The 25,499-nt window shown below is 41.4% G+C and overlaps 2 protein-coding genes across 9 annotated transcripts in view; one reads left to right on the top strand and one right to left on the bottom strand.

The window, feature by feature from the left end:
* Positions 1-25,499, top strand: part of LOC144823886 (uncharacterized) — a 1,846,314-nt gene that overhangs the window by 923,365 nt on the left and 897,450 nt on the right. The gene's annotated exons all lie outside the window — the stretch shown is intronic.
* Positions 1-25,499, bottom strand: part of LOC144823884 (mucin-5B-like) — a 946,734-nt gene that overhangs the window by 827,480 nt on the left and 93,755 nt on the right. Inside the window, exon 3 of the mRNA XM_078682773.1 lies at positions 4,112-4,226. Within this exon, the coding sequence (XP_078538899.1) occupies positions 4,112-4,226 (115 nt within the window). The remainder of the gene's footprint in view (positions 1-4,111; positions 4,227-25,499) is intronic.

Here is a 25,499-nt window from a genome sequence, read left to right on the forward strand (position 1 = left end):
CTAAGAGGGCCATGCCTGACCTTGTGGATAACCGGCACAGCGTCAGGTTTCAAAATGATTCTGTGTTCAAAACCCTTAACTGAACCAAGAGTGTCAGAAAACACATCTTTGTACTTCCCCATAATTTTCTCTAGAGACAATTCTTCAGTAACCAGAGCACTAACTACACTAGAGCAATCTAAAGAAATAGGATTGTTGGTACCTGGTCTCAAAACTAAAGGGAATTTCCCTTGATCTCTCCATCCAAGAACGTCATAGCCATTCTTAGCAACATAAATTTTAGCTTGTACAGTGCGATCTTCAAAAGTGAGATTATCAATGAAATAACCTATTAAATCAATAACCTTCCCATTAAATGCAACAGTGCGTATATCAGGGGGTAAGAGATGAACTCCCTTCCACCTTTCCAAGAAAAGAACATCAGTAATAATGGTGATGGGAGACCCTGAATCCACTGTGACTTTCACAACAACCTCACCAATTTTTAAATCACAGACAGGATCAGAAGAATCTTCTTGATCATTTACCAAATCTACAGACAATAGAATCTTCCTAACAATTTGTTCTTCATTTACATTAGGTACCACCTCAGCATTCGTGACTTCTAAAAACATTGTTTTAGCTTTGAATTTGCACACAGCCGCAAAGTGTCCAATTTTTTTACAATTAGTACATTGTTTTTTTAAAGCAGGACACGATGTGGAATTAGCCAGATGTGACTTAGAACCACATCTAAAGCAAGCAAAAGATTTATCAGTTTTCTTCCATTCAATTTTAGAAGATTTATCATGTTGGTTTACACTTTGAGAAGAAACCTTATTTACTAAATCAATATGAGTAGGTTTATTATTACTCAATTCTTTTGAAGCAGTAACTGACCTTTCAATGCCTCTTGCAAGTTCTAAAGTTTCTAAAAGAGAGGGATTCCGACAACATAGAATTCTCTCTTGAACTTTGTTATTAAAACAATTTACTACAATTTGATCCCTAAGATACTGGTCAATAGGACCCTCAAATTCACAAGTCGCAGCTAAAACCCTCAATTCAGCTAAAAACGTATCAATTTTTTCATATTCTCTCTGCTTACGAGTATAAAAATTATGTCTCTCGACAATTATACCCGGTTCATCTTTAAAATACTTTTCCAAACGTGCAATAGCTTCAGTATATTCATTCCAGTCATCTGAAAGTGGTCTAACTACAGGAGGTTGATGATCAAAAATTCTCTGACCTTCAGTACCCAAAGCACTATATAACATTGCATTTTTTCTAACAGGAGAAAATTTCACAGCATCAATGGCAATAATGTAACTAATAAACGATTTAAACCACTGAGACCACTTAATTTTTGGAGTGCCTGGTTCAGAAAGAAAAGGAGGAGGAAGAACTGCAGTTTGTTGAGCCAGAATAAATTCTAGAAGAAACTAGAAAATGAAAGATAAAAGGGCTTATCTTTTACAAATTATTCAGGACATAACGAGTTGAGTACATCAGCGTAAATGAAAAAGAAAATAATTCAGACTGTGGATAGCTGTGTATATCACCAATTAATATGATGTTAAAACATTGTAAAGCTGTGTGTGTCAGCGTGAATGATACACACAAGTCTGAAAGTTCTATAGAAGGCTGTGTGTATCAGCTTGAATGACACACAAAACTCTGAAATTCTGTAAAGTCTGAAAATGTTGTAGAAGGCTGTATGTATCAGCGTGAATGACACACAAAACTCTGAAATTCTGTAGAAAGCTGTGTGTATCAGCGTGAATGATACACATAAAGAAAACACTTAGATCAAAAGTTTAAAAATAAATACCTCCCTTGAAGCAGCGAAATTCATAGGTGTGAGTGAGCGCTAATTGTGTGTTCATGAAAAACACAAAACGCGATGTTGATATACCCACGGTGTTGAAATATATCCAAATGCGTATTAAAATGAAGATCGGAGATCGTCAAGGCGCGCTGCCTGTGTTGCTAAGAAACGAAGACTAATGACACCACGTGATGACTTGCACGTCGGCGTGTGACGTAGCAAAGATTCCCAGCACTTGAAGATCGAGTGAAGAAGGCCGGAGATTCCAAGGATCGTCACTGAAGCGCGCAGAAGGATTCTCGAGGCTGAAATTCTCGAGGCCCAGGAGGTAACTGTCATTTACTGAATTTGAATTGCGCAGTAATGTGAAATTTAAAACTTCGACGATTATCAGGAAATTTGAAGTAAAATCGAAGAAAGAATTAAAAAACACAGCTCAATGAATAAGATGTAGTCAAAGTATCGGCAAGGAGTGAATTAAGCGAAGAAATACGCACAAAATTGCGACAGTTATATTTTTCCTTTTTTTAAATTGTTCCAAAGTCAACTTTTTTTTAAAAAAATTGGAAAGAAGGTCTATGAGCCTGCACCGAGGTATACCAGCACAAAAAGGTACATGCAGCAAAGCTCCCAATAGAATTAATAAGTCTTAGAAAAATAAATAAATGGAACTTATCTTGAAAGTAGATGTAGTAGTTGGTATTCAAAGTTCAAAGCAGTTCAGTAAAGGAAATTCGTAGAGTTGAAGGTCTGTCAATAGTATTCAGAGAAAGACCAATCAGGATAATGAACACTGAAGTCTGATCAGATCTTCTTGAGGAAATTTCAGCGTGGGTTCAGGGAAGTGCTGACTTGACCACCTCGTCGCCAAATTATGTTGTATCCAAGAAACACAGTAGAGAGGAGTAAACTTATAAATAAGTTTAATCTTGAAGACAAGTACAGCACCAGATCTGTCAGAGTGTTCCTTCATCAAGTTTCAGTCTTCAACTGAAGATTACAAGCTTAACATTCTATAATTACCTAGCAACCTAAGCACTAGGACTAAGCAGTCTAGTGAGGAACACATAGGATAAGTAATGAAACATAGGTTGAGAAAACACAAGAAACACAGGATATAACAAGTTGCATCCAAACAATGTTGTCAGAAACGCTGAAGTCGGTCGGTTAGTTCCCAATATGCAGCGGAATCGGTCAGAGGCAACTCCCCCAACATCGTAGTAAGGACCATAGTCCATTTCCACCGAATTTTCTGAGACTGAAACAATTAGTGAGACTCACGCACAGACAAATTCTAAAACTGGATAGCTCTAGCAGCAAGACTAGCCATTCATCAAACTTTCAAGGATTTTTTTTATTTTCCAAAACAAAATCCCAAAGTGGGATTTTGTTTTTGGAAAACAAGAAAACGATGACCCTCTCCGCATGGGACAGCAGTAAAAGGCAGCCACATATCTGTCCATCTATATTAGGTGGGTGAGCATGCTGCCAATTCTCTTACAGCCCTTACTCTGTTGAGTTATTAGAGAAGTTTGGCCATGGCAGAGACTGAGGAATGTCTGTCGTGGCCAAACTATCATCTGCTTGCATTTAAATTGGACGGATGGACCATCATCTTGGCAGCAAGGATAATCTGTCACCATTGCAATGGAGTATCCTTACCACCAACATATAAATCAGGCCCATAATCTTTTAGTAAGGGAATGTATGATTCAGAAAGATTTAATAGATGTTGAAAATGATAAGAAAATCTGATGTATGTTCATCCTGTATAGCTAGCGGGCCTCAGATATTGTATATCTGCTGGTTCCTTCATCTGTATGGTGTCTCCACAAATCTGTGATACTTTCTTTTAGAAATAAATTAATTGAGAATGGCATTGTCTAATTCAGATATGAAAAATGAATACATTCTTTTTGAGTAGTTCTATCGTTTTCTGGATGGAACTTTTGGTATCACCTGATGTTTTGGGTCTGTTAGTTATGAAAATGACAGAAGTCCTTAATTAATTCCTCAGCTAATGCAAATAGCCAACTCATTAACACGAGTAGTGTAGTATGTTAATGTCTATCGTACTCACCAACAATGTCAACATGTGACTATTCTAACCTCTGCTGGCTATTGATATAGGAGAATGGAAATTGAAATAATGCTTTTTTTGTTTCTGCATTTAAAAGGGCTACTCACATTTTTATGTTTCATCTTAGAATATGTTATAGCATGAATGTTTAAAGATGATGTGAAATTGATTTCAATGTTTTTAAATAATTTCATAATACATTGACTCCTCCATTCACTTACCAGCAAGATGTCATTATAGTCCCATTTCAGCACCACACCAAGTTTGGATGAAATGATTAGGTAAGCACAGTCTTGCTCAACTAGAACACTTTTCTCACTGAAGGAGCCTGTTAACCTGAAAGGAAAAACAAACAACAACTTGAGATCATGATTACAAGTCATATGGTAAAAATTTGAGAAATTGGTTAAGTACCTCTTTGGTATTCACTTTCATCAATTTAGCTTCTAATCATGTAGTTTGTACATTTTGCCGATCGTAAATAGGCTGCTTTATGAACAGCTGCTAATATTAAAAGCAAAGTTACCTCATGATGGTTTTTGATTTAACCACTAACCCTCCTATAAGTGAAACCAGAAACTGCTCTTTAAAAAATGCTCTGAATTCCACAATATGTTTACCAAAGAGTGATGTGGGGTCTGATTTACAAAGGCATATTTACACTTTTTTGTAAGCTTATGATTTTTTTGTATTCACAAAGGTATATAAAGAGTAGAATCTTTATGACTGTGAAGTCTCCACAGTCGTGGAGGAGACTCTGCACATAAAATATATGACCTATCTATTCTATAGACCAGGCATCTCCAACCCATTGATCGTGAGCTACCTTTAGCTCGTAGTAACCATCAGAGTAACTCCCAGCCTTCTGTTAATTTTTAACCAAGTGCTGCAATAAATAAGTTTAGCATTTCCTTTTAAAGCTAAGGAAAGGTTATGTTTGTTTTACATTATTATCAGGCTGCAGGTAGCAGAGCCTGATAATAAAAAGTGCTCCACTCGGATTTATGACCCCTGTGGGTCACAGAGGTTCAGAAATGAACAACTGAGGTGTTTAACTCTTAAATAAAAGTCTGTTCCCAGCTCAATATTGCAGTATGGGAACTAAATAATATTTCTGAATGATTTAAATGAGAGAAAAATAATATGAAGAGTTAATATAATAATTACGTTAACTTTTCAATGACATTTTCTCCGTTTTCAAAGTGTAACATTTACAAACAGCAGGCATTTTACTCCCAGTCGCTGGTGGACACAGTGCCCTATTTATAACTGAAAAATACAATAATTTTCTTTTAAATGGGAGAATTACAAAAATGTTTTGATTTGAATTTAGCGAATTAAGTGCCAGATGTACGAACATTTCATTTTGCACCTTGTAAATTGCGAGGTGCAAAATAAAATATAAAACAGTGTGTTTAACACTGATTGCTATTCCCAATCGGGTCGCAACATGCGAGGCTCACTAATATTAATGAGCCTTTTGCAATTTGCGAGCCCATTGGGAAGGACAGGCCCTCCCATGGATGGTGGCCTGCTGGGCTCAGCAGACCATCATGTCTGGGACTGCTTTGAAATAAAGCAGTTTTTATTAATGCAGCCCGTTTTCCTCAAAGGCAAACAGGATGCATTTAAAAAAAATAATGTTTCCTTCTGATTTGCCAATGCATTAACACCTACTTGAAGAAGGTGATAATTGCGACTGTTTTGCAAATGCAATTGCGGACGCAAAACATGAGTACATGGTTTTGAGACTCGCTATTTGGAAGGGAACGCCCCTTCCAAATAGCGAGTCGCAAAACCTATTTAGCGAGTCGAAATTAAATTGTGACTCCCTGAATAGGGTTTATACATGGCCCATGATGTTTTTGCATGCGCAATTGGGTTCGCAAACCCATTTGCGGATACAAAACAGGTCGTACATCTGGCCCTCAGTACTTATTGCATGAGCAGACTATTCTCCACTTATATTTTTTCTCTCCCCTTTAAAACCACTTCACTTTCAGCTTTTGAACTGACCTTCTCACCAGTTTACAATGGGATTGGTGCTGAAAGATATATAACTGTGGGCATTTCTCATATATGTTTCATATGTGTTATTGTTTTACAGTGTCGCCCCTGAAGAAGGGACGAATATGTCCCGAAATGCATTGGGCTTAATACATCTATGCTGAATACTGCACAGAATTTGTTGGCAAGAATAATGTTTTTGCTTTGTCAGCTGTTGTTAACAGTATAATACATCGTTTGGTGATGATGTTCATGAATTTGAATCAATTCTGTGTAAACTATGTTTCAGAAAGTTGTAAAAACTCAGGGGAATAATTATTTTGATTAACAGTTTTAAAAACCACTAGAACAATTGTATATCATTTATAGTTGTGCGAGTCTGAGTCCAGCAGGCAGGTCAGCAGGCTGCCCCCCCTTTCAACTAAATATGACACAATTCTCAGTCACCCATACACATATATCCCATTCATTCACACACATGTTCATACATCCCCACAGACCATGCTCTTACTGACACACATGGCAGCCATATCATAGTACCCTTCGTCACAGTATTTCGGGCTCCATAGATATTATGTTTAAAGTCAATGAAGCTTGACTGTGTCTGGTAACAATGCACAAGTTACTTGGCCTTCAGTAGCTCATGATAATTTTCAGTGATAGAAGTAATTCTGTCATGATGTACCAATCAAGGACCAGGAGAAGGAGGAGACCAACAGCCCTTTTCTCCCTTATATCTCTCCTGTCCTTTATTTTCAGTCCCCATGGGAACGATCATCAGTTGACAGCAGGGCCGGACTGGCTACCGGGGTGTTTGGAATTCTGCTGAGCTGGGGGGTGATTTCGTTCATGGAGACCTGCGTGTGCTAAACGAAATTCGTTTTTCATTAATTATTTCGAAGCACATGCAGTTCTCCATGAACAAAATCAGCCCCCACCGCAGTGAAATCAGCCCCCAGCTCGGCAGCATTACAAACTGCCTGGTAGTCAGTCTGGCCCTGGTCGACAGTCCCGGCCCTTTCAACTTTCCATGTTTCCAGGAGTTCAGGCCGACCCATGTGACGGCTCCAATCATTGACGAGGACGTTGTTAGGGCAGACCTTACAGCCAGAAAGGCGGAAAGCATTGATGCAGACCGGGACCTACGAGAGGACGAGGAGCCAACATCTGGGACTGGGACCATGAGCCGAGACAGCTACAACCTCCAAGACTATAGAGAGGGAAACCAACAGCCGGGAGGGCTAAAAATGTGCAACAACTATCTTTTCGCAGTGTAATCAATCAAGCGTTTGTGGCAACCACTTGGTGGCGGTATGGGTGTTCCTCCCTCACTCCTCTCCCCAATACAAAGTAGATGAACCAGAGCACACTTTCTAAAATGTGTTCTTTTACCCATATTTTTGGTTATGGTTTCGTGTCCCCTTACCACTTCCTGCTGAGTTGGGAAGACGAGGTGCTGCACTGAATCTTTCCCCTAATGTCAAGACGGAAGGAAAACCAAGTCAATCTTTCCCTGTTTACTCAGAACAACTTTAAATAAATCCCTTTTGCATCGTACCTCCTCTCTGATTGTTTGAGCCCATTCACACGTGGTGTCAGAAGTGGGATCAACTCCATTGGCAACTGAAATGGAAGCCCTGATCCAACAACTCATTTGTGGACAAGAAAAACTTAAAAGGGTGGTAGAGCGGACTTTAGGGCAGGCCGATAAGGAGCTCTTTAGTAACTCCATCAATCAGCACCTAGAGAGTCTCCATAAGTGGTCCGAAGACCAGGACTGCCAACCTAGCTTCCCCCTATTGACCAACAAAAATACAATGCGGGAGAAAACGCGGATTCATTCCTCTTTCATTTTGAACGCAGAGCGAGAGCCTCGGGTAGCCAGACAAAAGTGGTCCTTCTTTTGGCGCAGCTGTTGAGTGGTGAGGCACAAGCAGCTTTCCAGGTGGCCAATCTCACAGGCAATATCTCCTACAGAGAGGTGAAGGACATTATCCTGGACCACTTAGGTATGGACACAGAAGCGTATAGAGTACGCTTCAGGAAAGAGAAAGGAAACCCTGGGGATAGTCCTAAAACCTTATTTTTCAAATTAAAGGCAGCCGGGGATCAATGGCTAAAGCCCCACAACCTTACTAAGGAGGAGATAATGTCATTTATCTATCTTGGCCAATTCATGGAAGCCCTCCCCTTTTGTACGCAAATATGGCTTAAGCAACAAACTCACCTCTCAGTGGATCAACCGGTGAAGATGGCCACCACCTATTCTAGAGCCCAACCAAGGCCATCCACCTGGGAGGGAGAAAAGAAAATACGCCTAGGCACAAGGAAACCAGAAAAGAAATATGCCAAACCCACGATAGAACCTCCAAAGATACGCTCTCCTAAAACGGAACCTCCTATATCAAAAGGACCGCAGTGCTTCAATTGCGGATCCTGCGGTCATATAGCTCGATTCTGTTGCCAGAAGAAAATCACGGATGAGCCCATGGATGTCAGCTACCTTCCCAGACACGTCTTATATAACGAAGAAATGGGCACCTGTTCCTGCGTAAGTCTAGGACTAGATGGGGTATGCATACAAACATTACTCTACTCTGGCTGTCGACAGTCGGTTATACAACAGGCCCTGGTCAGGCCTGAAAACATTCTCAGGCACCAACGAGTACCCATCCGGTGTGTTCGTGGTGATATCAAGATGTACCCAGTAGCCCAGGTGGGGGTGAGGTTGCCAAATGGGAGGAGTATCCCAGTAACAGTAGGGTATTATCCAAACTCCCCAAAACAGTAATACTAAGGACTGACAAGCCCGAAATCTTGAATCTCCTCCAGAGCAAGGTAAAAGGTATCCCGGACACCTCCCCAGGCCTGAAAACATTCTCAGGCACCAACGAGTACCCATCCGGTGTGTTCATGGTGATATCAAGATGTACCCAGTAGCCCGGGTGGGGGTGAGGTTGCCAAATGGGAGCAGTATCCCAGTAACAGTAGGGTATTATCCAAACTCCCCGAACGATTAATACTAAGGACTAACAACCCTGAATTCTTGAAGCTCCTCCAGAGCAAGGTAAAGGGTATCCAGGACACCTCCCCAGTCCTGCTAACTCAGACTCCTTGGCAGGGTGATAACAATTTTAGGTACGCACAGAAGAATGACCCCACCCTTAAAATAGCTTGGCAACAGGCATCCTACCCCGCTGATGCCTTTCCTTCCTTCATGATCGAACAGGACCTGCTCTATAGGAAGGTGGACCCTCCCCCTGTCCCAAACAATTGCTCGTCCCTCAGGGGTTCCAAGAGCAAGTAATGTTCTTTGCACATAGCCACTTGCTAGCCGGTCATACCGGAGCACAAAAAACTAGCCAGAACATACTTGAACACTTCTATTGGCCTGGCATACATGCTCACATCAATCAATACTGCCAGGAATGTGAAATGTGTCAAAAAAAAGAACTCCTTTTGTCCCCCTGTGGTTCCCCTATACCCCTACCGAACATTTGAAAACCCTTAAACTGAGTAGGAATTGATCTCATAGGACCTTTACCTCGGTCCAGAAAAGGGAATCAGTATGCCCTGGTTGTTATTGATTATGCCATAAAGGTATCCCGAGGCTTTCCCCTTGCGAACAGTCAACACCAATAATGTCTGTGAGAAGCTCCTAGAGCTGGTCTCTTGTGTAGGATTTCCATAGAGATCCTCATGGATCAAGGCACCCCGTTTGCATCCTGGCTAATGGGCCAGGTGTGTAAATCCTTAGACATTAGGCAGATAATAACCTCAGTTTACCATCCCCAACGGATGGATTATGAGAACGGTATAACGGCACTATCAAATTGACCCTAAAGAAAATGATGACTGCTGAAGGTGCGGACTGGGACGCCTTGCTTCCCCTGGCCCTGTTGGTCATCCACTGTTAGAAACAGAGTAGCTTATGGTGTTCCCCCTTTGAGCGCCTGTATGGAAGGCAGCCACGCACCCTCATAGAGATGACCAAAGATGCCTGGGAACAGGAAAAACCCGAGGAGAACAGAGCCCTTCTAGAATATTCCCAGGGCTTAAGAACCCGCCTCTACTAGTTGCACGACTGGGCCCATGCTAACCTTGAAAAGGCACAGAGATGCCAGCAAATCTTCTACAACAAAGAAAAAAAGTGGTGTCGCCTCCAACTACATCATTGGGTGTTTTGCCCTACTCCATTCCCAAGTCCTGAGCAGAGTGGAAAGGTCCTTATGAGGTGATAGATAAAATCGGTCTAACCATTTATCATCTAACAGACCCAAATCTTTCATATCAATCTCCTGAAAAAATGGTTCGGCCCCCTTCCCAGAAACGATCTCATGCTGGCCCGAGAGTCGAATGAAACCCCCTCCACTCTGCACCAGCTGTATATCAACAAGGCCCTTCCGGAACCACAAACGAGAGCACTAGAAACAATACTGGCTCCTTTCTCTTCCATATTCACTGACATCTCAGGATGTACCTCACTAGTGGAGCTTTCCATTTCTTCTATACCTGGTAAAGTGGTGAGACAGCGTCCATATCGCATCAATGGCGCCTGCCGGAAGGCCGTAGAGGATGGAATCCAAAACATGCTCGCATGGGAGTCATTCGACATCCCCAGAATGAGTGGTTGTCCCCCGTGGTCCTAGTACCAAAACCCAATGGATCAGTGAGGTTTTGTAGAAACTTCAGGCTGTGAACTCCATAACAAAATTTGACTCTTATCCTCTACCAAGGGTCGATGAATTAATTTAACAGCTAGGTAAAGCTCACTACATTACCAAGATAGATCTCACTAAGGGATATTGGCAGGTTCCCCTATAACTACACGACCAGGCCAAAACAGCATTCACAACCCCATCAGGATTATACGAATTCACCGTCCTCCCCTTTGGCCTTCACAGGGCACCAGATACATTTCAGAGACTCATGGACTTGGTGTTACGAGAACACTGGGGTTACTCCTCTGCAAATCTCGGTGATATTGTGATATACAGTCCTGACTGGGCACAACACCTAATGCAAATTAAAAAAAATATTCCATGCCCTTAAAGAGGCAGGGCTCCATATCAATAAAAAAATCCAAAAGTCCGCTACTTAGGATACCTACTAGGGAATGGAGTTATTAAGCCCCAACAAGAGAACATAAAAGCCATCACCAATACTCCTTTCCCCACAACTAAACACAAAAAGGGACATTGGGGTGTTCTTAGGTCTCCTGGGGTACTATCGCAGATTTGTTCCTCATTACATCGAAATAGCATCACCCCTGACCGATCTTCTAAAAAAGGGAGTCACAGAGAAAGATCTCTTTTCCCCCTCTCCGCCCAAACCCAAAAGGCTTTTCAGGATCTAAAAAGAGCCATCACCTCCAGTCCTACACTGACATCCCCTGACTTCACCAAATCTTTCAACCTCCAGACCGAAGCTTCTGATTCCGGTTTGGGGCAGTATTTTCACAACTCACAGACGAGGGCTTAGAAAACCCAGTTGTATTCATCGGTAGGAAGCTATTTCCCCCTCGAGAAACACTACCCTGTCATTGAAAAGGAATGTTTGGCGGTCAAATGCGCAATTTAGAACCTTAGCTATTACCTGGAAGACACCCCCTTTATCTTATACAGGGACCACGACCACCTTCAGTGTTTGAGCCGTAACAAGGGGACTAATCCCCAAGTCCTCAGATGGTTCCTCTCCCTCCAATCCTTCTCCTTTGAGGTCAGACACCGGAGAGGGATATGTAATGAGTACGCAGACTTCCTGTCCGGTGTGGCACAGTTTTTCGACCATGAACTGTCAAGGGGGAGAAGTGTCCTGATGTGCCTATCAGGGAACGGGAGAAGGAGGAGACCGACAACCTTTTTCCCCCGTATGTCTCTCCTGTCCTTTATTTTCAGTCTCAATAGGAAAGATCATCAGTCGACTGCCCCTTTAACTTTCCACGCTTTCGGGAGTTTGGGCCGACCCATGTGATGGCGTCACATGCTCCAATCGTTGACGAGGACATTGAAAGGGCGGACCTTACAGCCGGAAAGGTGGAAAGCATTGACACAGACTGTGACCTGCAAGAGGATGAGGAGCAAATGACCGGGGCCGTGAGCCGAGAGAGCTGTGACCTACAAGACTACGGAGAGGGAGATCCTGTCAGGGTTGAACAAAGAATGAGAAAAACGCTTCCAGGACCCCAACACGAGGATACCCAGAGGAGGAAGCCGGACCCTATCTGGCATCACCCGCATACCAGCCATGCTCCTGGAGCAGCGTGGCTACTCGAGGCATGAGCCCGCCTCCGGGGTTGGTTTAATGAAGAGGGTCTAACGGTGAGGGAACCAACAGCCAGGGCCGGGGAGGGCTATAAACATGCAACCACTATCTTTTCGCAGTGTAATCAATCAAACGCTCGAGGCAACCATTTGGTGGAGGTATGGGTGTTCCTTCCTCACCAAAGTGAATGAACCAGAGCGCACTTTCTAAAACGTTTTCTTTTACCCTTATGTTTGGTTATGGTTTCGTGTCCCCGGGCCACTTCCTGCTGAGACGAGAAGATGAGGTCCTGCGCTGGATTCTTCCCCTGATCTCAAGACGGAAGAAAAACCAAGTCAAGCTTTCACTGTTTACTCAGAACAACTTTAAATAAACCCCTTTGGCATCGTATCTCCTCTCTAATTGTTCTTGCCCATTCACAATCTATCATTACAGAAAAGGTTGGAGACCCCTGCTATTGATAGTAGATGGGACCTATTTTCTATCTACTTTTTTAATTATTAAAACTTAAATCTATTTTTATGAATCTTTGCCTTTTGCCTACACATGACCTTCTATTGGTATTGATCCAGCGCTCTGATTGAAAAAAACTGTCTCAAAAACACTACTTATCACTTCAATACTCACCATTAATCATGAAACACATATAAAGGCCCATACTACCAATGAGACAATTTTTGAGCGACTGAATCAGGTGGTGTGATTAATCAAAACTACTTACGTAGTATTCACATTATTATATAAGACTGCAGTTTATCTATTTTTCCCATGGTTTTAACATTTATTATTTATTAATCAGACCACCTAGGCGATTGGATCAACTGATGGTAACTAGACAATGAATAAACAAGACCAGCTTGTCTTTTCAAATCTAATTTTATTAACTTTATTTTTCATAAAGAAAAAGCATTTACGTTTTAGAATCTTTATTTTAATTAAGAAAGCAGTTTTAATAAGGAAATGAATTAATAAACTGACATTTTCAAAGCAAGCTCAGACACATGAAATATTAGCAGAATAACAGTTCCCATTCCCTAAATCTATTTCCCTGTCTATTTCTCACTTCACCTAGAAGGAAAAATCATTTAAAGTCTGCTGTCCTTACATGCGCCAGAAGTCCAATAGCATGTCACGTCAATCAGGAATCAGAAAGTAAGAGGTTTTTTCCCTGCTTATAGTGTCAGGTTTTATACCTTTCTCTCTAGCTAAACTTTCTACATTTTACATTCTTTTAAGCAAATCCGAGCTTTTCATTGGCTGTCCTGTGTCAGTCCATGATAAAATACATTAGGTCATCTCCGATTCTTGACCAGGTCCATGCTTCACATAAGCCCTATTGTCTTTCAATTCCACATCTTTCAACTTCCTCAAGAAAGTAACTTTTCCTCGAGTTTCAAACATTTACTTCCTAGCCTTGGCAGACACTATAAGTTTCTGTCCTTGAGCCTTTTCTCCATGAGCACGTTCAACTCAGCCATAGAACTGCTTTTTCAATTAACGATGACAGTGCAGTAAAAATCTTCACAGCTACGCATGTGCAAAGACTTCACTCTGGACAAGCTTTTGCGTCTGCAACTCTGTCAGCCATGTATTCTGAACCACTTTTAGGCCTCACTTTAGAAACTATTATTAAACAAACATAATACATCAATTTATTAAAGAATTGAGACCCATTCTGTTACCCACCCCCTTTACTAATTAATCCTGTTAATTATGTTTAGGGCTCCCGGTTTTCCGTTTTTACGGATTTTTACATATAAATACAGACGGAAAACAAGTTTTCCTTTATCTGTATTTATATATAAAAACGGGAAAATACTACTACGTTTTGCTGTGCAGCCGTCTGGTGTCTACCCCTCCTTAGAGGGTTAAGAAGTCTCAGCCCGGGCTTTCCGGGCACACACAGAGCTGCCAGCCGCACCCGAGTACTTCACAGGTCTTTGAAAGACCATTTACTTGTTAATGCGGCTTTGTTGTTATTTCACCCCTTTTAGAGCCCCTGACAGAGTCAGATTATGAGCCTCTATTCACACCATTGATTACAGCAATGGAGCATTTGGTGACAGGTGGGACTCCGCTCCTTGATGGAATTAGCAGGTCTGGGAGGCAGCAGCTGCCTCTGGGGATGCAGAGCCGGTGCTTGACACTTGGATATAAAAAAAGTGTTCTTCCTGTCTCGTGGTCCCTCTACAGCTGATCGCTTTCCCACTCGTGTGGGTACATCAGCTACCTATTTTTGTGATTTAATGTCCGTGTGAGCAGTAGTCACTGGTGTGTGTGTAATGGGACTGATGGTGGTTGTATACGGGGGCAGAGACTGGGTGTAATTTGATATGTCTCTGTTCAGTGTGATCCAGAGCACTCTGCTGCTCTGCTGCTGGCTGTACGCTGCTGGGCATCTTGAGAGGGGAGGGGGGCTTGGGAATGCTGGCAGCAGACCGGGCTGTGAGCCAGGATGGAACTCGAAACAGGAGGGCTGTGGGTTAATTCATGTTCACTTCTGACACATAGAAGCAGGCGTCTGGTACAGTGCGGCCCTCTTAAACTCAGGTTGGACATCCTGCGCTATGGAGACAGTGCTACTAATAGCACCATTTAGGTGTTTCTAGTCACTCCCTACATCATTCAGCCTTCCATGCAAACCATGGCTTATCCTTGCTCAACACTTCAAACACTCCCCCCACCTCATACAATCCTCCAAATCCTACAGAGCGTGGCCCCCACCCTGCACTATCCCCAACTCAATGGCACCGCCTCCCATTCAATCCATCCCAACTTTCCACCCCAGACATTCACCTCTGTCGTAAAACCAAAACCTCATGACAATACCTGCAAATCTTTAAACACCCTGCCTCCCCCCTCGCCTACTAAAATTCAGGCTTCACAAACTATTGTGTATGTTGCTTGGGGTAACAAACCAGGATTTACATAGATGCGCCAATTTTGCACCTTTTTTAAAACTTATTTTTCTACACATTGCAACATCACAACATTCTTGTGGGTCTCGTTGCTGTTGCATTAGGAGCCCCTGCAGAAGCATGGACGCAGTTTAAATGGACTCTTTGTTTATTTTCTAGGGTGGCATTAATCATTTCGGACAAAGGGCACAATGCTGTCTTGTACTAGCCTGTCCCTTGACAGCACGCTTCATCAGCAGCATCTACTATTCTATTCAAGTAGTGTTACAAGAAGCTTGCCAGTCTCCTTGGAACATGCTATGGGCAGACAAAGGAGTAATAAACAAGCATTTTCAATGCAATAAGTCTCGCATTTACCCGAGTTTAAGTTATTGGCATTGTATATGATAATGCCTTTTATGTATGTTTTAAAACCGAAAACGAAAATAAAAGGCATTGTCATTTGCAATGTCAATAGCTCAAACACGCGTAAATGCGAGACCTATTGCATTGTAAATGCTTGTTCTTTGTTGCGTCTGTTTTTCTGTCCTCCTACTTCAAGCACTCACTTAAAAAAACAAGCATTTGAAATGCAATAGGTCTTGCATTTACTTGAGTTTGACCTATTGGCATTGTAAATGACAATGCCTTTTATTTATGTTTTGGTTTTTAAAATAGAATAAAAGGCATTGTCATTTACAATGCCAATAGCTTAAACTAGCGTAAATGCGAGACCGATTGCATTGCAAATGCGTGTTCACTTCTGCACACATAAAACATCAATCCTCATAGTGATGGCCAGGGACAGCTTTAGCGCATTGTTGTGGCACAATTGGGTTGCAGCTGAAGGCAGTGTGAGTTTCTTTCAGTGGGGCAGTATGGTGTTCAGTGGGGGAGAGGATGTGGCACTCTGCCGATGACAGAAACTGCAAGGCTCTGAGACAAATGGCTTGTGATAGCACTTTTAAGCATATTTGGGACATTTTGCAAACGGCAAAATTATCAGATTAATGTATAGTGTTGACGAATAACAACTGAGCGCATGTGTGCATTGTCAATCTAAATAAACGTGGAAAAAACTAACTGTAGCGTCGTCTTTTGCTTGTGTCAAAAATAAATGTGGATAAATACAGAAAAATTGCCCAAAAAATAAATATGGATAAATGCAGACGGAAATGGCAAAAAAATAAATACCATAAAACCGGGAGCCCTAATTATGTTACCTAGCAAAAAGCACAATCAGGCAGCATTATAATTACTTTTTCCTTTAGGATCTGCACGATCTCCATGAGCTTTCGTCACAGAAAGGACATAACATAAGCACTCAAAAAAAGCACATGTCACTAGTTAAACAGCCGCATTTAATACGGACAAAGACAATAGACAAGGGTAGTTTATTATTTTTTCTTGGCGTTCGCAACATAAAGCACATTAGTTTATCCCGTGTATATTGATGAATGTATTCTTAAGCTAAGTTGATTAGTAATTTCACCACAAGCTTATTAATTTAATTACTGTTATGGGAAATTAACTTCACAAGTTTGAACAAAATCTTGTTCTTCACCTTGCTTCATCAGTATGTACAGGCTGACCATAACAAAACAGTAACATTAACAGACAGACATGACAAACAATGTAATCTTTTTCTACATTTTTAACCAAAAAAATGTGGTTTTGAGAAACAAAAATGTTTCTGCTATTTTATTCTGTATAATGTTTTGGGGAGTTTTTATTTTATTTTTTGGAATTCAACTTTAAAAGGAGACTGGGGCATCTGAACTTGGAGCAGATGTGTATTATATATATATACTTCACACCAACTTGTCTCAAACAGAGGCACTTTGTTCCCCCACAACAAGAATTGTGGAGCACTTGCTGCAGTTAAATACCATATTGGCATAGGTGTATTGTCATCAGTCTGCTTGTTAGCACCTGAGATGGCACAGAGTCTTCGCGCTGTACAGAGAGTCCAGAGGTAGAATTTGATACTTCCTCCTCATCTCGCCTTCGCTCGGTACAAGGTAGTTGTCTGCTCTGCTACGCCTTGAGATGCTTTCTCATCTTGTTGTATATAAATTTAGGACCCTAGTGTCATTTTCCCGATTCATTCCCATATATAGGTATAAATCACCCTATCCTTATGTAGGCATAGAAATCATAACCATATTTAGACTTAGGCTATGCAGTCCAAATACTGCAGGGCTACTTCCACTAGTTCCAAAAATCAACAACGATTTCTTGGAAACACCCGCCTTCAGCAGTCAGGGACTTCCCCTTGCTTGAATATTGATTTATCCAAGAACTCGGAGTTTTCAAAGTACTAAGTCTTTGATGACGTTATTATGTCCAACTTTACGTCAAACTTGGCACCTTCAAGGTATAAATATGCCCACACTTGCCCAGGCAAATACACGGTGGTTTGGAGCAGTTCAACTATCTACCTACACGACACCACTCGTCGCAGCAAGTGCTGAAGGAAGTCGACCCTCCAGCAGACGCACTGAGAGATGCTGTCTTTTCTCCTGCAGAGAAATACAGCTTCAGTGATTCCAGGCTACCCTTGCGGGTTGCTGGGAAATTGAGTCCTGAGAGAGATACCAGACCTCCTTCATTCTGAAACCAAGGTACGGAGCTGATTGGACCCTTAGAGAATTCTTGGATAGATTCTTGGCAAAGAATACTAAAACTAAGCTACACCTCACTTACTTCCTCCCTTGTACTAGACCTAGGTTAGGTACACCGCGGTAGGCATATTTTAGAAGCACCATTAGAGTACTTTTAGTCATTATTTATTAATGTATGTATTTTTTGTTATTTTATATGGCTTAGAAACCATACCATGCTTTTACAGTATTATTTTATAATACTCTTCGTATTGTATGCATTGTACTTTGCAACCAGTATTACGATTGTAGCAGTTCATTTCCTATGCATGAGAGAGAACGCCGGTCTCTCTATTTCTCGGCAACTCTGGTGAAACGAAGCATGCATGATTGACTGAGTGAAATAGCTATCTATTGTTTCCGCGACTCTAGAGATACATTTCTTATTCTTGGGCAACAAAGTTGTCATTTTTATGCGGTTGTCAGAAACTAATCACTTCTTGGGAATTCGAGAAAGTTTCTAGTGACCTCTGAGCTAGCTGGCACTCACAATTAAGTCTAATATATTTGATAGAGACCTAGTCGACCTCAGTCCTAAGTCTAACCTATAGGAGATATTATTCCAATGCACAGAGCCTATTGGGAATATAGGACATACACTACATGGTACCCAGCGTTTGGTAAGGCGATATTTTAACGCTAGATACTAGAGTAACTCAGTCATGCTTTTCACACAGACCACTTTTTCCCGTAAAATACTCCAATAGACGTCTGGAGTGGGTCAAAGGATAAAATATCCGCCAAAACTGAGTAGGACGTAAATCCTGTGTATTCGTTTTTGGTTTGTTCAAAGTTGAAGGATCCAGTGTTCCAAAAATATTGTGCACCTAATCTTTGTTTCCTTGAAATTTGTTCTGCAAACTATCGGTCAACAAAATTTCGGATAGTGAAGAGGAGAGGGAAAGAGCTGCAGTAGCAGCTCGAGCAGTTTTAGACGACACAAGTCTCCAACAAAATAACCCGGATTCAATATTGATCCTAGTAAATGTAAGCAAAACTATAATTTACAAACTCATAAATAATGGAGTATCATCAAGAGGTGGTAAAGTAATCTTTGTTATCGAGGCACAAGAATATCGGCAGACAGAGGTATTCTATTCATGGATTCCGTTTCCTCCAGCAAATGAAGGAACACACAAGTTCCACTACTACAAAGTAGAGGAACCTCCATCGGAATACGTTCCTTACGAGGATATTGAAATTCCATTAACTTACCAAGAACATCAGCTCTGGTTTAAAGGCGCTCTACAACATCAAAATCACATTACCAGGCTCGGTCCACTAGGTAGATCAGGAGCTACATGGCCGGTACTAGCCAGTTATACACCACATCCTGACATTGAAAGAATGACAGGTCCAGAACTGTTAGTCCAGCTAAAACAGTTAATTAAAATACATAGACAATTGGTTCAATATGTCATGTGGACCTTAATAGTCCAACCTACTGTAAGGATTCCACAGCACACCCCTCACCAGGGGAACACAAACAAAATAACACCACAGACTATACAATCAGTCATTGGTAAATTACCCGCAAAAAAAGGAACAAATTCCATTTTGGTTAGCCCAAAAAATTACTCAAATAGAGGCAGTATTCCCTGATAGTACACCTCATGAGAAACACAGAATTTTAACAATCTGTTTACCAATTAGGATTGCACCACACGTGGAGGACTGTGACACTTGGGTACAGTCATGGCTTCAATCTACACAAAAACACATGGTGTTCCGTCTATGGCGGTAATACCAGACGTCCTAAGACAGATTCAAAATGAATACGGACCAGAACCTGCTTTAAATCTTGGTATGAAGTTACTAAAAGATTTCAAACAGGTCTCAGCTATACTATTAGCTAACATTAAAGGTGAAGTAGCTTCTGTGGCAATCCGCCAAAAATTAAAAGAAACAGATATAACAGAGCAACCATATGAACTTGCAAGAATTATTGAAAAATCATATGAAGAACTAGGTAGAGATAGTTTGGGTGGGAAACCACTAAAACCTCAACTAACTGAAAATCCTGAAAAAGTTTTTATTAAAAATAATCTCACTACTCCTAAAAAGAAGTGGGAAAACACTAAATAAACACTTCCTAAAGAGAAGCGTTCTCAGTCCAGAGGAAGATCTTCCCAATGGGTAGGTAGGTCTCCCCAACGGGAGCCCTCTGAAAAGAGGTATAACCTCAGAAATAGGGATAATTTGAGAAAACCTGATAGATATCAATATACTGATACACTTTCCTTTCATACCTTTCAGACTTCCTCGCAGAAACCTGAAAGTAGAGGACGATCAGAACAAAAGGAAGAACGCGTGAAGTTCAAAGACGAACAGCACATTCCTAAAAATCAGAAAACTCAATTCACCAAAAAGAAGGTAGCAACATTAAAGATCAGACATGCCAAGGATCTTAAGGACACAACTCAAGAACGGGGAGTGGGCCCAGACAATGCTAGACAGCGCAGCAGAAGTCACCATAGCTCACAAAATCCTGAAGGATCATCTGGAGACAGTGGACTTGAATGAATGCATTCAAGTTGAAACTGCCGACACCAGGGTTAGTGTACCCCATAAGTTATATGAAGTAACACTCCGGATGGAGGGGGCATAACTAGAAAAATAAAATCACTCTTTTGGGAGAAGCTATCAAGGGTAATGACATTCTTCTAGCTGAACAAGACTGGCCACCTGAATTTGTCAGGGAGTGCCCACATGGCGAAAAGATAATTTTGCCAGCCTTCTCAAATCGCATTCCAATTCATAAAAAAAACACATATGCCAGAAAATGGGCAGTAGCCCAGGCTCCAGCATTATACAAAAATCATGTAGGATGGGATGAGGACTCTCCTCACCATAGAATCCAGTTAAAAAATCAACCTACTGCACAAAGGCAGTATCCAGTTAAGCAAGAAGCTAAAAGGTCAGGGAGATTTTAAATCAACTTGAATACCAAGGGATGATTGAAACATGCACCTCATCTATGAACAATCCTTTGTTTCCTGTCTCCAAACCAGACAATTCATATCGTCTAGTTTTGGACTACAGACATCTAAACTCTTGTTACAAAACTTTTGCAGTACAAAATGCACCCAGTGCAGCACTGATGAATAACATTGTGCGGAAAAAATATAAAACTACATTAGATATTTCTAACGTTTTTTTTTGTTAAAACATTGCACCAGAAAGCAGGCACTTGACCGCTTTCTCAATAATGGGGACATAAGGACAATTTTGCCGTCTCCCCCAAGGATTCAAGAATAGTCCAGGGTTATTTTCAGCCAGAGTAACAAAGTTACTACAAACGTATGATGATGAGGCATTATCCTATGTCGATGACATCTATATTACGGATGATGATTTGGACGTTCTCTTGAAAAGAGTGAACACCTTAATACTTGGGTTCGCTTCTGAAGGGTACAAATTCAGTTTTAAGAAATCACGAATTGTCCACCTCAATGTCCTATTTTTATGATACAAACTTTCAAGTGAAGGCAAAAGCCTGGCAGCAAACTTTCTAGAGAAATATCAACTGAACTAATTGGTAACCAGTAACCTACAGGGCTCAGCATGTATCGGGGAAGGTATAATGGTTGAAAAAACTCACAGTGCTACAAAGGAAGAAGGGTTTGGTTACCTAGCAAGCCCACCTCAATCCACAAAGGTAGACAATAATTAATAAAAAATGTTCTACCTGAGCACTCAAATTATAAAAATATAATGTCCACAAAATTATATATTTTCTAAAACAAATATTCATCCACTTGGCACAGTCCAAATAATCAGTTCATAACCTGCTTCCGTATGAATCTGGTTCACAAGTTCCTTGTATTCCAAAGTGTATTTATTATTCCAAATTCACATCCAAGAAAAGCAGCCAACACCTGTTTCGTCGTGCTAAAGTCGAGCACAATGACATCGTCAGGACTGTTCCGTCACTAAATTACCAACATAAGATCGTCAGTTCCTTCACTGTATTCTTTATAAATCAATTCCCGCATGAAGGATATCCACCGCCGGACGTTCATATGCTCTTAGAGTCACACAGTCTGTTAAATATAGTATTGCCGGTAAATCCCCATGGCTTAAAGTATTCCGTAGTCCAATATCCACATTTCACTACAGCTCACAAGTGTTGAAATATCTACAAGTACGAGTTCCAGTATCTATGCGAGTCCCGTCCCCAGCAAAAGCACATCCTCTCTCACTCACGGCAGCCGGCTTTCTAGAGAAGTGTGCACTGCTCCAGCCTCCAAAAAAGCTGAAAAACTTACAGTCAATTCTAGGTTTCCTGAATTTTGGAAGAACTTATGTTCTAAACTAAGCAGAAAGGGTTAAACCTCTCTACGAACTGATCCAACCTGATTTCAAACCAACTAATTGGACTCAAAAACACACAGAAATTTTGCGTTCAGTGCAAACAGACATGTTAGCAAAAACACAGCTATAAACACGCGACAATGTACGCACCCTTGTGATCCGAATCATCCCAGGGAGATGCGGTTTCACGTACCTAACCTTTAATGAAGGTGAAAAGGTACCTATAGCTTACAAATCACACTTGTACACACAAGCTGAAATGAAATTCACTTCTACAGAAAGAATTCTGACAGCGGTTCAAACTGCAGTAGCAAAAGAGAGAGCCCTAGCGCGGGGAAAATGCATAATGATCGTTACACCTGTACCTGCCCTACAGGCAGTGACAAAAGTGAGTATTCCAAATGCAAAAGCTTTACATCCAAGATGGAGACATTGGGTTAATTCTCTTGCTGCAACAGATGTTGACAACATTTTTGACCCCTACTTGAAAACACAAGAATTTCTACAATACGAACACGAATGTCCTCTGCCAACCGAGATTCTGCCCCTAGAACATTACGGATGTATAATTTATACAGACGGATCAGCACAGCCCACAATCGGGGGTAAACAAGCCTGCTAGACTGCTATTTGTCCTTCAGGAAGCAACTAAAAACATTTCTTTTCCCAAAATCTGACTAAAGACAATCCCCACTCTGTTATCTGTTAACTATTCACTACTGTCAGGATAGCGCCGTGATATCCCATTGGGGATGATTGTTTGCGCTCTATAAATTCCATAAATATCAAATATCAAATAGTGCTGTGTGCGTGATTGTTAAAGGACGCTGGCACGAAGGTAAATTCAGACCAATGGTCACTAAAACTCAATCACTCGGAGACTGTACAGCTCAGCAAGCTGAGCTACAGGCTTTCAAGATGGCGCTTGAAAATAACGATCGCAAATTCCCCACACTCATAGTGTGAGATTAATATTATTGCATTCAGTCGTACAAGGAATATCTGCAGAACTGGATTCAAAACGGTTTCAAAGACGCAAAAGGTGGCCCAATCAAGCATAAAATGCTTTGGGAACAAGTAGTTCTATTACAGAAAGAACTACAAAAGACTCACATGATTCATACACTGAGTCATCAATGTGATGGCGTTCACGTTGCAGGGAATTCATTGGCTGATGAAGCTGCGAAGGCAGCTGTGCAAACGGCTTCCGTAGCTACAATCACTCTTTCAAAAAGAAAAATAGAGTGTGAAACAATGCTAGTAGTAAATGCCTCAATGAAAGGCAGCTATGCAGCATTACCTCTAAATTATCCACTCGGATATACATACATAATTGATGCAAACTCAGTTCCTTTTGCTCGAATCCCTGGAGTGGGGGATAGAGTAATTCCAAACAGGAACCGGATAGGTCCTTTGGTACACGAACCACATATTGGAGAGGGTCTGACACATCAAGGGATCTTAAAATCTCTAATAGAATTAGAAGAGATATACTGATGGCCGGGAATGAGCATTGAAGTTTACAAATTTGTAATTAACTGTGATACCTGTTGCAGAGATCAGAGCTTTGAAAGCCACCAGGTACCTGACTACAGTGTGGCCAGCCCAGCACAGACACCACTGTTAGACAGCATTAGACATTCTACACGCAGACGTCACCATAGCCGGATGCAGTCCCACAACTATTAGGACAAGATTCATTTGGATGTGGCCACAGAGCTCGGCTGACGCCTGAACTGTTATAAAAGATTTGCAAATCTTTATAGGCACATACACAATCGGCACGCTACATTCAGACCAGGGTCCTGCATTTAGCTCTCGAGCTTACAAGGAGGCCATGAATTGGGCATTGCAATTCGGTACTCAAGTCCATTCCAACCTGAGGGAAATGCGGTAGTGGAAAGAAAATACAGTGGCATAAAGCAATCCATAACAGCTAGGGTATTAGGTTCAGGTGAAGGGTGGGTCAAACAACTAATAAGTGTCCAACGTAGTCTTAATAATCTGCCAAGAAATTCTCTGGGTGGAATCACTCCATATGAATTACCGTTTGGTACTAGGATGATTATCAAAGACCTTGATCATCAAACTTCAGTGCTGGAACAAAAACCCTTTGATATCAAAAACCGTTTGGCTGTTTTTCAGGACTTAAATGAAACAAGAAGGAGTCTGAGCAACACAATACAGAAGCCAACGACCACTGAAGAAAAACCACCTGTCCCAGCAAGACCTGTCTGGATTCCGAAGATTGGGGATCTAGTCAGAGAAAAGATCGCAGTGAAGAAGGAATTTGGGCCTTCTTACAGAAGAGCAGTACCTGTCTTAGCAATACACGGAACAAGATCAGTGTTACTACCGCCCCTTGCTAGTAAAAGGGAGAACAGAGTTGTATCCCTCGACCTGGTCAAACCACATCATGTGGCCGATAATAAGTAGTAGGCCCAGTGGACTCCCAAGATGTAGCAGACAATCTAATCTTGGTACAATCCAAGAGGTTCAAACTGAAAGACTTATCACCTTTGATAAACCTGCAGTAAGAAAAGAAGGACTATGCAACAAAGCCATGGACCTTGTGCCTCTTGAAACCCAAATAACAGTACGTCAAGAAACACCTGTCTACAATGATATAGCCTCTGACTATACAAATATGACAAAGGAAGAAGCAGCTCCAACGATTCCAAACAATCCTGATGCCATTACAACAATTGACAGAACTGCCTCTGGCTATTTCATCAACTTTGATACATTTTCTGAGGATCCCAGTGAACCTGAAACTACGCCAGCAAATAAAACTTTCAAAGAAAAAATAATAGAACTCTTTCAACTACTTGAAAATACATATCTGGTCTCACCATGGGTTGAATTTTGGATTGTGTTAGATGTACTTTTTCTCCTACTTTGGATCATTCTTGTTTTAAGTTTGGGAAACATGATAGATGGAATATACAGTACAATGGACACAGCAAGTAAGAACAGCAACTTGCTCCTGAAACCTCACAAATCATCTCATCGTGAGCGAAGAGACCTGTCATCAGTGAACATCACAGCCGTTCCTTTACCTGGTGGTACCGCATGGGACACAAATGATCAGCCACGGCCAGCAGTGGGGGTAAATGCAGGGCGGTGACGTGGGGAGGGGAAGGGGGAGGGGTAAGGTGGGGGGTAGTAATGTATGGATTACGGAGTAAATAAATAAAACGAATTTCGTTGCGTGCACTGCATCGCATTTTGGGATGCAGTGTACTCAACGAAATTCGTTTTATTTATTTAAATGTTTACTTACCTGTAAAACTCTGTAATCCATATGTTACCATCCCCCACCCTGCCCCTCCACCTCCCCACGTCACCGCCCTGCATTTACTCCCACTGCTGGCCGCGGCTGCAAATGATTATGACATTTATGGCCCGGTGGAACTATTGAAAATTCTACACTAATTTAAGGTTTCTTTGAGTGATTTTGTCTC

The sequence above is a fragment of the Lissotriton helveticus genome, chromosome 3_1, assembly GCF_964261635.1.
Source record: "Lissotriton helveticus chromosome 3_1, aLisHel1.1, whole genome shotgun sequence".
In the NCBI taxonomy this organism is placed as follows: domain Eukaryota; kingdom Metazoa; phylum Chordata; class Amphibia; order Caudata; family Salamandridae; genus Lissotriton; species Lissotriton helveticus.